Source organism: Perognathus longimembris, chromosome 8, assembly GCF_023159225.1.
Source record: "Perognathus longimembris pacificus isolate PPM17 chromosome 8, ASM2315922v1, whole genome shotgun sequence".
Classification (NCBI taxonomy): Eukaryota; Metazoa; Chordata; class Mammalia; order Rodentia; family Heteromyidae; genus Perognathus; species Perognathus longimembris.
Genome location: NC_063168.1, coordinates 1,017,374 through 1,029,913, shown reverse-complemented (window position 1 = coordinate 1,029,913; position 12,540 = coordinate 1,017,374). Strand labels below are relative to the sequence as shown.

At 38.3% G+C, this 12,540-nt stretch overlaps 1 protein-coding gene across 3 annotated transcripts in view; it reads right to left on the bottom strand.

Annotated features, from left to right (window-relative positions):
- Positions 1-12,540, bottom strand: part of Tmem131 (transmembrane protein 131) — a 160,583-nt gene that overhangs the window by 26,895 nt on the left and 121,148 nt on the right. For all 3 annotated transcript variants that reach the window (XM_048352290.1, XM_048352289.1, XM_048352288.1), the window contains exons 23-31: positions 12,383-12,521; positions 12,166-12,275; positions 11,659-11,725; positions 8,002-8,153; positions 7,616-7,758; positions 6,798-6,984; positions 5,696-5,881; positions 4,897-5,055; positions 3,865-4,469 (exon numbers count right to left, since the gene is read on the bottom strand). In XM_048352290.1, the coding sequence (XP_048208247.1) occupies positions 3,865-4,469; positions 4,897-5,055; positions 5,696-5,881; positions 6,798-6,984; positions 7,616-7,758; positions 8,002-8,153; positions 11,659-11,725; positions 12,166-12,275; positions 12,383-12,521 (1,748 nt within the window). The remainder of the gene's footprint in view (positions 1-3,864; positions 4,470-4,896; positions 5,056-5,695; positions 5,882-6,797; positions 6,985-7,615; positions 7,759-8,001; positions 8,154-11,658; positions 11,726-12,165; positions 12,276-12,382; positions 12,522-12,540) is intronic.

Genomic DNA, 12,540 nt, shown 5'->3' with positions numbered 1-12,540 from the left:
ACCCAGGTGCCCCACCACAGATGAATAGATCCAAAAAAATGCAGTACCTCTATACAATGGAATTCTCCACAGCCATCAGAAAGGATAAAATAATGGCATTTGCAGGGAAATAGGTAGAACCGTAACAAATCATGTTGAATGAGGTAAGCCAAGATCAGAGACAAATGGCACATGGTCTCCCTGATATGCAGGTGTTAGAGTCAAATGGCAATGAGATATGACAAAGCAAATAGGATCCAAGATACCAATATACAGTGAAACCAAAAGAGGACAGTCTTGGGAGAAATGCACCAAATAGTAAGACCCAAGCACGAACGACCCCATAGGTAGTACTTAAAATAATACACAGACTGAAAAGAACTCCAAAGATAAGGAAACAAAGGACCTCTTTGTAATTTGTCTTATAGTATTTAGAGGATTCTATATTCTTTACTTCACATAAGGTATATACATGTGCATATCTGAAGGAAGACGAGAGGAAGGCACAGAATGAATGGAAAGACAGTGGAAAAAAATAGAGTAGAGGCCCAATGGCTGCAATTGTCATTGATGAAAGCAAACTAAGCAACTCAAGGGCAGTGGGGGGAGGGAAGAAATGAAAGAAAAAGAGGGACCAGAGGACACTAATCAAAAGGAAGGAAATGTACATATCACCCAACCTGGAAGAAATTTTATTGTTAGTGTTTGTAGAGTTCATAAGCGTTGCAGATTAGAATGATGATGCTTATCTTGGGAAGGTAGAAAAAAAAAAAAGAAAGTTTGTGTCAAAGCCTCAATTTGCGATTCTCAATCTTGGCTTTCCCAGTAGTTGGGGAATACACAGATGAACTACTGAGCCCCATTTGCCCAACTTTCTTTTTTCTCTTTTTCTTTTTGTTTTGTTGTGCTGGAAATTGAATGTAAAGCCTAATACATGCAGGGCAAGTACTTGATTGCTGAGTCACATTCCCAGTCCAAAAGTTCATTTTAAAGACTGTCTACATGCATGTTATGCATCACTAAACAGATTCTGGCTCCTTCTTCCTAAACAAAAACAGTAGGCAGGGACCCCAGGGCAGTGGCCTCTGTGTGCAGGGACCCCAGGGCAGTGGCCTCTGTGTGCAGGGGGTGGGCAGGGACCCCAGGGCAGTGGCCTCTGTGTGCAGGGGGTGGGCAGGGACCCCAGGGCAGTGGCCTCTGTGTGCAGGGGGTGGGCAGGGACCCCAGGGCAGTGGCCTCTGTGTGCAGGGGGTGGGCAGGGACCCCAGGGCAGTGGCCTCTGTGTGCAGGGGGAGGGCAGGGACCCCAGGGCAGTGGCCTCTGTGTGCAGGGGGTGGGCAGGGACCCCAGGGCAGTGGCCTCTGTGTGCAGGGGGTGGGCAGGGACCCCAGGGCAGTGGCCTCTGTGTGCAGGGGGTGGGCATCGGCACCAGCCTCCTCATGGCCTTAGGGCCATGCTCCATTACTCACTGTCTTTTAGTAGGGTGTCTCTCAGATCACTGTGAAAATTCATTTTAAAATTTAATTTCTAAATGAATGATCCTGAAAACAAGTGGACCTCTCATGAGAGGCCTACTTTGAGGTTTGAATTCAGGGCTTAGAAAAGTGCTTTACTCCTTGAGCTGTGTCCCATGCCGCTGCACCTTCTGCTTTAGTCATTTTTCAGACAAGGTGTCATGCTTTGCCTGGGGCTGACCTTGAACTATTGCCATCCACTCGCAAAGCTGGTATTTGCCTGGTGTCAGAGGCCTATTTTAACATAGAATATTTAACTTAATTTTCCTACTTTTTGTGATTACAAAGAAATACATTGCTTTTATTTTATTCATACCCCAATTAGAGAAAAATATAATATGTAATTTGAACTGACAAAAGAGCTTTTTGGTGCTTATTAAATACTGTTATTAAAATTACACTAAAGTAGGAAGCTTTATTAGTAATGATTTAAAAAGATTTCTATAGATGAAGGTAATTAGTGTTAACAACACTGCACTGTTTTATTAAAAATGCATAGAATTATAAGAGGATTCAGGATAGTTTTCATATCACTGGTGCTAAGAGAATTCTGAAAGAAAAGTAGTTCTGGGATGTTGGGGCTTTTCTAGGCTCTTTGGATTGGTAAGCTCCCTGGTGCCTGTGTAAATTGGAGACAAAAATTCCTTGGTAAATCAGTGAGGGAGGTACTTGAATAATGCCTGGGGACATATTTATACCTACAGATATAGCTGTATAAATATATCACATTTCAGTCCTGTTGGGAACTGTGTCTTGTATTCATGAAGAACTGAATCCTGTCACCAACCACCTGTGCTAGCTTGGAAGCAGCAAGTACTTCATTCCTAGCCAAAGGTCTGAGAGAGTAAATGTGGGTATGTTAAGCCTTTAAGTTTTGGAGTAACATGCCACTCTGACAAGGACAGTACACAGAAAGCTGAAGTAGGGGTCAACAATCTTTCTGAATAAAGGGCTAGACAATAAGTTTTTTTTTTATTTTTAGCTTTGTAGGATAGTAGTGTCTCTGCTGAAACCTCTCCATTTTGTCTCTGTAGCATGAAAAGACAAGATGTAAGTAAATAACCACAGCTGTTTTCCAATAAAACTTTACTTATATAAACAGGCAGTGATTTGGCCAGTTGGCCAGTTTGCCAATCTGTGCTCTAAAAGATTTTGTAGAAATGTCCTTTTCTGAGATTTGATCTCCTATAGTGCTATTTATATATTAATATATAAATAAAAATATATAATATATATAAATATAATACATAATAAATATAAATTAATATATATTTATATATTTATTTATAGTGCTATTTATATAGAGTTCAGATGATCTCCATTTTCCCACTGTGTTTACATTGGAGGGAGGTGGCTGGTCCTAGGACTTGAATTCAGGGCCTGGGTGCTATCCTTGAGCTTTTCTTGCTCAAGGCCAGCCAAAGCTCCCCTTCTGGTGTTTCTGGTAGTTTACTGGAGGTAAGAGTCTCACAGACTTTCCTGCCCAGGTTAGCTTTGAACCACCATCTTCAGATCTCACCCTCCTAGGTAGCCAGGATTATAGGTGTGAGACACCAGTACTTGGCTCAAAAAAAAAAAAATATATATATTTTTTTGTGGCCAGTCCTGGGGTTTGAACTCAGGGCCTGAGCACTGTCCCTGGCTTCTTTTTGCTCAAGGCTAGCACTCTGCCACTTGAGCCACAGCACCACTTCTGGCCATTTTCTGTATATGTGGTGCTGGGGAATTGAACCCAGGGCCTCATGTATACGAGGCAAGCACTCTTGCCACTAGGGCATATCCCCAACCCCTCAAAAAATATTGTAACAATCAAAAATACTGCTTACCTTATAGTCAGCTAAAAGGAGAGTGGATGGACACCATCCCATGAGCCTTATAGTATTTTTCTTTTTTGGGTGGTATTAGAACTCAGGGTGTCATGTCCCAGTTCTCTTTGCCTTAGTTTTGTTTTCCAGATAGGGTTTGCCTCTGTTGGCCTTGGAGGAGGACCCTCTAATCTCCAGCTCCCGCATAGTTGGGATTATAGGCATTTGCCATCACAACCAATTTGGTTTTTTGTTTGTTTGTTTTTCTGAATAAGGTCTTGGTTTTTTTTTTGGGGGGGGGAGACTGAAACTACACTCTTCCTATCTTTGCCTCCCTCTCTGTAGATGGAATTACAAACTGCTACCATGCCCAGCCTGAACTGTAACGGACACCTCTATTTGAATTGTGATGTGGGAAAATTGGTGTTCAATACTGGGATAAATTTGAACCAAAGAGCACTCACTGTAGGTGTCATTTTCCTCACCTGTGGTTCCAATAACTTCCTTGTTTCCCGTTTGGCTTTTCTCTCACACACTGTTTCCTGACAACACAGAGAGATGATTACCTTTGCTTTTTGACAGTGGCGATGGCGGCTGCTCTGTAAACACTTCTAGGGGTGGGGAGTCACGGTGGTCAAAATCCTTGTCCATGGCTTCTATAAGACTGGTGATGTCTGAGTCCTCTGAGCTGTGCCTTGTGCTGCCGGCATGTTCTGGGTGGGAAGGGTGTGCAAGAGGGGCTGGAGACGGCCCTTCAGGCTGTGGTTCCTGGTGCGGAGGCACTGGTGGTGGTGGTGGTGGTGGTGGTGGAGGCTGAGAGTGCTGCTCCAGAGGACTGTGGCTGTGATGCTGGCTGTGTTGGTTCTGTTTTGCCCCTTTAGACTTTTTGCCTGATGCATGACCTTGGGACACTGCGTTTGTGTCTAAGACAAGGGAGTTTGTTTTGCTTGCAGACTGTGCGGAGGCTGTTTGAGAAGTCCTGTTTGAAGTACTTGAACTGTTTTTGGCCCTGACGTTTTCCACGTCAGCTGAGTTTCTGTTGCCGTGGCTGCCGTGTGGGTGGACTGATGGGCCACACTGCTTGTGACTCCCAGTGCCAGATCGGGATGATGAGCCGCCTGCTCCACAGAATCCCCTACTGTGACTGGTGTCACAGTTGAGCGTGTTCAAGCTGAAAAAGGGATCAAGTGCAGCTCAGTAAACAGTAATCTACAGCTATCACAAACAGAAATTACTCTATGGGACACCAGCAAAGCAAGAATATTTACCAAAACTTTCTAGAGTTTATCTGAAAATTTAATCTAGTCAATTATGAATAAGAGTATTTTGACCCTAACTAATACAATACATATAAGGTATAGGGCTGGGGGTAGAGTTCAAGAGTACTTGCCTAAGCAAGCACAAGTTCAATCCTTAGAACTGCAAAGCAAAGAAGAAAAAACAAAAAAACCCATCATGGTATCAGGCATAATCATCTAGTAACTAAGTGCTACTACAATAGTACTGTGTCATTAGAATTGAGGTTTTTGTTTTTACACTCCTCCCCAAGCATCAGCTGAATGCGCATAGGGACAAGTGATCCCCAGGTGTGAACATACTTTCCTTCAGATGACAGACCAACAATTCTTCTGAGATCAAAAGGCCTTCCCACATCAAAGGGGGGGTTTGAGGCCTCAAAGGACAGTCGCCTTCGAAATGGCTCCCAAATTCCTTGAGCTTCCAAATAGGCTGTTCCAATGACCAAGAGAAACAGTGCACTGAAAGGGGACAGAAGATAGAGAGTTAAGTACTGTTTGTTAAGGCAAAAGTAACAAAATCAGCTATGAAACAGTTTTTGGCAAAGAACAATGTAATGAAAAGACAATGACAAGGAACAAAGTATATGGGTAAAAGTTTACAGAGAACATTTTAATACACTGTTCTATTAGAATGGAAATGATAATTTGTATAAGAGAAACACCTGGAGGGTAATTTTTCCTGACTGAGATGAATTTGAATTTCAACTCAATGAACCTATTTTTTCCCTTAAAGAATATGTGCAGTACCTATAAATTAATTTAGAGGTAGGTGTATCTGATTTTCTACTGAACATAAAGTAGGTCTTCAAAATATTTCTAATTAGTTTCATGCTGCCTAGGTAAATAATTGTGTTAAAATAATAATACACTCAAATCATAATTAATATTTTCCTCTTTAAGAAATTAACATGTACTTCATTTTCCTAAACTTTCAAATGTAAAAGACTGTTTATTGTATATACCACTAAAGAATGATTCATTTTTAACCATTGACAGCACGTAAGCTTCTGATAGCGTTAGAGTTTGGTCTGTTTGGTGGTATGTCTCAGCATCCTAGGCACTCAGTCAAGAGCTCCCAATGTTGACTGAAGTGAAGTACCTCATTATTCCTGAGATGATGATATACAGGGCCAGCTCCCAGCTGGGTCTGGGTAGTGCTTCTGCACAGGTTGCTAACATGTGGTATGGGAGGGATGCATTCAATATGAATACAAACTCAGAACCACTGCTTGTTACAAACTTCAGCTCACGAATAACTCTAGAGGCTGTGAAGTCAGGAGTAAATCTAAAATAGAATGACAGCAGTGAGGCTAGGTGTTAGAATAGATCACAAACAGTTCAAAGACAATAAAATACAACACAAAATCAGTATGCTTTTATTCAACTTCCCCATTTTAAGTTAAAATATTGCCACAGAGGTTAATAACAGGAACTGCTATATTCTTGGCTAAATTTGAGAAGTTACATAAAAAGAATAACAATCAGCTTCTCAAGCACTAATCCTGAAAGCAATGTCTGTACTTCTTTCCCTTTCTTCTTCCCTTTATCTAGGTTATCTCCCCAACAGCGTGTTAATAAAAACCTTGTTTACTGTCACAATTATTTTATTTTTGTGAATTGTATGCACCTGGAGGAAATGTGTCATATCTCTTATTCTACCTTTACTATCAAACTTTAAACTTTGTATAATAATATTGATACTTATTAAGTAAATATCCACTAAAATAATAAAATCATTCACATAAGGGGATTCAGATTATACTTATTCGATAAACTTAACAAATAACAAGCAATTATTTAAATATGCTGCAACTAATACTGATTAAGACACTGAAAACAAAAAGCCTGACCATAGTAGTACCTATTTTCAGATTACACATGAAAAAAGCTATTCATGTAATGTACATGCCTTTGCTTTGTAGCTGACGTACTGTAAACTCAGTAACATTTCATGTTTTAACACACACTGATAACAATTTTGAAGTTAGTTTCTAAGATTATCTGATCCACTTGGGAGGAAGAATTTATAAATTTTAAACAAAAACAAAGAAATCTTAATGGAAAACAAAAGGAACACATTAGTGGATAAAGTACTTTTAAATTTTTGTAACTATTAAAACATACCCTTATGAACAACTCACTCAAAGGGGTTACTGAGAAGTCTGGTTTTATTATGTCCTATCTTACAAGGAAATACTTACAGTATGATTACGTCTCTAGAGGCGTTGGCACTTAGTGTAAATTCCTGACAATTCACCACCTTAAAGCCATATCCCTCACAGGCGTACCCACTGATTTCAATGGTTTCTATGTGAATCTGAAGTTGTCCTGTATTCTCTACTTTAAATGTTCTTTTCAATGTGAAATTTGGTTCTCTTAGTTTCAAACCTAAAGGAAAAAAATCAAGAGGATAAATCTTGCCATTACATACTTCTGGTCAAGACTATAAATACTTAGGAACTACTACAGCAAGAGATTAAAACTCACACACCAAAGAGATCAGCCACTCACTGTCAAGTTTCATCAAATAGTACTTCACTTTGGGCTGGGAAGGTGGCTTAGCGGTAGTGTTGCCTATCATGCACAAAGCCCTGGGTTCGATTCCCCAGCACCACATACACAGAAAACGGCCAGAAGGGGCGCTGTGGCTCAAGACTTAGAGTGCTAGCCGAAGCCAGGGACAGTGCTCAGGCCCTGAGTTCAAGCCCTCAGGACTGGCAAAACAAAAACAAACAACAACAACAACAACAACAAAAAACCCCAAAAAACCCCCACAAGTATTTCACTGATACATGATTTTAGATGGCAAAAATTATTAGCTTTACTTTTCAAGTATGAATATTGATACTTTAAATCAAACACTGAATACCAAGTCATATGATTTCCTTAACATTGTAAGTATTCATTACCAACAGACAGGTGTGTGTACACATATTTTGCTTTCTTTTGGAATTGTTTGCTGTTGAGAACAAATGCTGAAATTTGTGCCATTTGTATGATTAAGAATACTCATACTCACTGTCTATACAATCTTTCAACAATGCTTCTGTGATTTTAAAGCGCAAAGAACTTCCTGGACCTGGAAGCTTGCCTGCCACCCGCAAGTTCTCGGTTGTTCCTTGTCCTTGGACCATCACAGCATCCATCACTGTCAAGTTATTTCTATGCAAAAGCAAGGATGACAGACTTGTTCACCATTGAGTTTGCATAATATATCTACCATATATTATAAGGTACCACAAGAAATTAAACATTGAATTCTAAGGTGAAAAATTAAAAGTTCCAAAGAGGAAGAGTTGCTCATTGTTAAATTATACATGGTACATACAGTACAATACCATTCATGTTTCTGGGTGCTATAAGGACTGTGAAATAGTCAGCCAACACTTATATCACAGAACCTACCTGACTATTATTAGTGAAGAAACAGTTCTGTTGTGAATTGGAGTAAACTTTACTTTGACAGATTTCTTTTCTCCAGGTTTTAAAATTAGGTTTAAAATGAAATGTCGAGAGAGGCCCTCTGTAAATCCTGTTGAACTCTGCAGTGGATGAGCCTTGAAATCATTGTGTAAACAAATAGGAGTCATTAACATTAATTTTCTGGGAAAACTGTTTTTTGTTTTTTTTTTTCTTTCCTTAACCCCATCTGGAGCCCAGTACAGTTCTTCAAGGTGATTATTCAAACAACTGTTTTCTTCATGATTTCAACACTGGTAAGCAGGCACTCAGAGCTGGGCAACCAGGGGAGAAACTCCATATTTGGCATTTAATTCAAAACAGGGCTTTATTACCTCGGTCACCCAAGCTCGCAGGTTTGCATTAAGCATTTGTTTTTTATACATACTTTAAGCCTTTATTTTTGGAAAATAAATCACTAAGTTGAAACTGTGTTAAGGAAAAGGAGTGAATGTGGGAAGAGCTATGAAGGAAAAATGTGTAATAATATCACAATGAAACCTATCCCCTTTGCACAACTAATGTACGTGAATGAATAAAATAAAGCAAAAGAAATTCTTCTATGATTTCTTTGAAGAACATAACATACATAGAGAAAAGGTCATAAACCTAACACAAATAAATAGCTCAATGCATTATCAGGAAATGTAACCGAAGCTCAGTCCCCACAGGTCCTCTTGCTGCTTTCCTAAGGGGACAATGGAAGGACTGACACCTATGTTTTACATGTAAAAATACTGACAATTCCTATCTCCTCTTGGATTTCGTTTTGAAAATTAGACATTTAATGATTTAAATTTTAGAGTATAGACTAGTTTAATACCTAAATATGACATTTTGATGGTCAGTTATAAATAATATTAGAAAATACTTATCCCCAAATTAAAAAACAGTTCATACGTGAAAATATACTGTTTTGATTTTTAAGATTAAGCATTTTGGGGAAAGGCTGGCAACACCTGACTTTAGCTCTCCATAAGCTCTTCATGGCTTGTTGATCCACAGGAAAGCAAGTTCTGTATCTCTCTTTTTTTTTTTTTTAACTCCAATACATATAGAAGTATATACTTGTATTGGCTTGAATCTACATAGAGAAAACTTAAGGATCAGTGGGCTTTATAAAGCACATTGTTCTTTATTGCTTCTGCAGTAAAAACATTTTCTTTCACATCTAGCATGTTCTCTGTCAAAACCAAAGTCCACTAGGACAACAGAGCATCACTCCCAAGTGGCTAGTCAATCAGTTCTCTCATACCAGCTATTCCTGATATTTATGGATACAACAGTATATTTACATACATTTCCAACAAATACTAGCTAATTTAAACTCTGATGAGTTGGGAAGCACTCCAGGAGGTTGTGATTTCCCCAGAATATTGTTGACAGCTTCAATAGCTTTATAGCAATAATTCTCAAAGAGTAACTTCACAATTCCTGGTGATCTTTTCAAGGTATTCATGAAATCCAAATAAATTTCTTAAGAACACTGACTCACTACTTGCTTGTCACTAGGTTAATACTTACACTGATAGTCCTCAAAAGCAATGGACCCTCAGTGTGAATCAAAGCAGTGGCATCAAACTTCACTCCCTATGCTTCCCTGCCATGCACTTGTGCAAGTGGGCAAAAAAAGTCCTCGATGAAGCAATACGCCAAGAATTCATAAAGCACTCCTTGAGCACAGTGAAGTTCCATGTTGTGTTGAAAAGCTACCTGAGAGGCAAGTGGCTGCTTTGCTGATAAAACCCCATTAGTCCAAAAGAATGGCTGACAGCCAAGTTATGGTCATTCAGAGAGAAAATAAGGCATTCAGGACCCTTCAGGGAAACAAATGCAGTACTAGTTATGATAAAAATCAGCTTTTGAGAAAAATTTAGTATTTTTGATGGCTTGTCACCCCAACCCGTTAGCCCAATTACTTTCTAGTGCCGAGAAGTCAGAAATTTCTCACCAGAGTAAGATTGGTGGCTATATTAAAGAATATGGTGGGTCTGAGTATCAGAGTAAACTAGTATTTTTCCTACGATGAACATATAGTGATTTGATTGTAATGGTAGGACTAGGTTATTTCTTTTTATAATTTACACCTATTATTATTATTATTCTCATCACATGTTTCAATTTAAACAATGCATCCTAAGAGACTGAATGAGGTACAGCCTGACTACTTAACCATTAGAGAGATTTGCAAAAATGTAAAGAAATCCATTCTTTTAAAATGGAAATCTTTAAAAAATAAAACTAGTTTTCATTTTTATGCATCTATGATAAATGGAAAAGGTTTATTATTTTAAATGAATGAAATCAATATTTAAAAAAATCTTTTAATTTCCAATCTGATAAAATATCAATAATAGATGTAACCCATACAAACAAAAAAAACCCCTTTCTTGGCTCCTTAATAGTTTAAAGACTGTAAAGGAGTCCTGAAAAACAATTTTTTTGAGAACCCTAGTTCTATTGCACTGTTGAAAACTGGGATGGAATTTACACTATTCTTATCTTGGGCCCTCCCCTATAATTTCTTATTTAGAATACATTCCTGCAGGGACTAAAAGTCATTCCTTTTCCTATCTACTGCCAAGTTCAGTGCATTATACCTTATAAACACTCCTTGTATGCAAAAAAAAAGGCAAGCATTATTTATTATTATTATTTATTTAGCATTATTATTTATTTCTTATATACATTGTTGCCCTTATAAAAACAGAAGAAATGAAATTTTTGGGGACCTTCTTAATAACCTCCAACAACAGTTTGTTACATTGGTCTTTTATGGATGGGAAAAGCAAGCACAAAAAAATTTCAAGAGAAAAGGCCTGAGATTAGACGTCAGGACTCTCAACTTCAGCCTTGCGTTCCAGCCATTACAATATGAAACTATGGTAAACACCACAATATTTCAAGAACTATAGACACTTGGTTTGACAAAGATAATAAGCAACACCACATCCATAAAGATCCTGTGGTGCAATGGTAAGGTTCAATGTTCTGGAATTGAAGAGAAACATTTGCATTTGGTCCTGAGCAGAAAAGGCAGGGAGGTCAAAGTCCCTTGCCAGTCTTCAGGGGCTTTCGTTCCCAGCAGTAACTCCTTACTTACTCACACCCTCCTCATCAAGGCCTCACCCAACCATGGGTGAATGGAAGTTGCTCAGCTTGAATGATAGGAAACAATTCAGTTCTTCGAACAGTTCAGCCCATGTATACATTAATTTAGTGAAAGATTTTCTACTGAGTAAAACCATGTCTAATACCATACCAACTATGAAACAGCCACTACAAGCCTCATACTGATGGAGCTTACAGTTCTATTAAAAAGCAGACAGAAAGAAAAGCTAAATACTTGAAATCAATGTTCTGAGGTGTAAACTTCACCTGTAATGTCAGGACTTAGTACTTAATATCAACCAAGAGCAACTATGCCCTGCCTTGATTTAAACCCCACCCACTCTTCCCTGTTTGTTTGCCTCTCAATTACTGAATTGTTTCACCTATTTCAGTACTTTGCCCTTCAACCAAATTTAAGGGCGGTCCATAGGTTTCCTTCATATTTGCCATACCTGTATCACAGAAAGAATACTATGAAATTTGAATACTTACACTGTTTCTGTAGACTTGGAATTCTAGTGTTCTCAAATCTATCTTTGCCACCTTACTCAAGTTAAACCTAAAACAACAATAAAAAGTACATATGTCTTCATGAACAGCATTATAATTAAGGGGATTATGGAATACTGGTCAAGTTTATGCCTAATTTACAAATTAGCTTTTTGCAGGTTTGGAAATCAACCATGCAACATTGATAATCTTTAAAATATTAAGAGTCTATAATTGACCTTATTTGCCTATTTTATAAATGAAAATGCTGGAAGAGTGTCATCTACTTTCTCTTTACAAATTTGTTAGGAGGGAGTTCTACATTGCCTTACATTGAAAGCTTTTCTAAATACTTTAATGTACTAGCAGCCGTTTTCCTCTGAGCTGTTGAGCAACGTTACAGATTCAGAATCCAAGTTAAAAAAGTCTATTACTACATGGCCTACAATAAAGCATTAATGTGTAATCAAAACTATGGAGAATAATTTTGATTAACTAAAGCATGCTTACCTTGAGACTAACTTATCTACAAAGACTGAAGGGTTGGAATATAAAGCCAGAGGAATAAACTGAACATAGACAGGAATATCTGCAGGATTTTCTAAGGTAATTTCTTCTTCCTTAAACAAAGCAACAATACAAAAGATAAAGATTTCTAGAGTTAAGAGTAACTTCTTTACAATCCTATGACATGTTTCTAAAACCAAACATTGCTTTGAGCACTTACTGAAGAGCAGTTTGTATTAGTGAGTGGGAACTTCAGGAGCCGGGGTGAGCTAAGGATGGAAGGCCAGGAGAGCTCTGCAGTGATTTTTGATACTATATTTTTTTGAAGATCTGTATTTACTTCAAATATAGCACTCAACCTAGAAAAACAATTTGTAA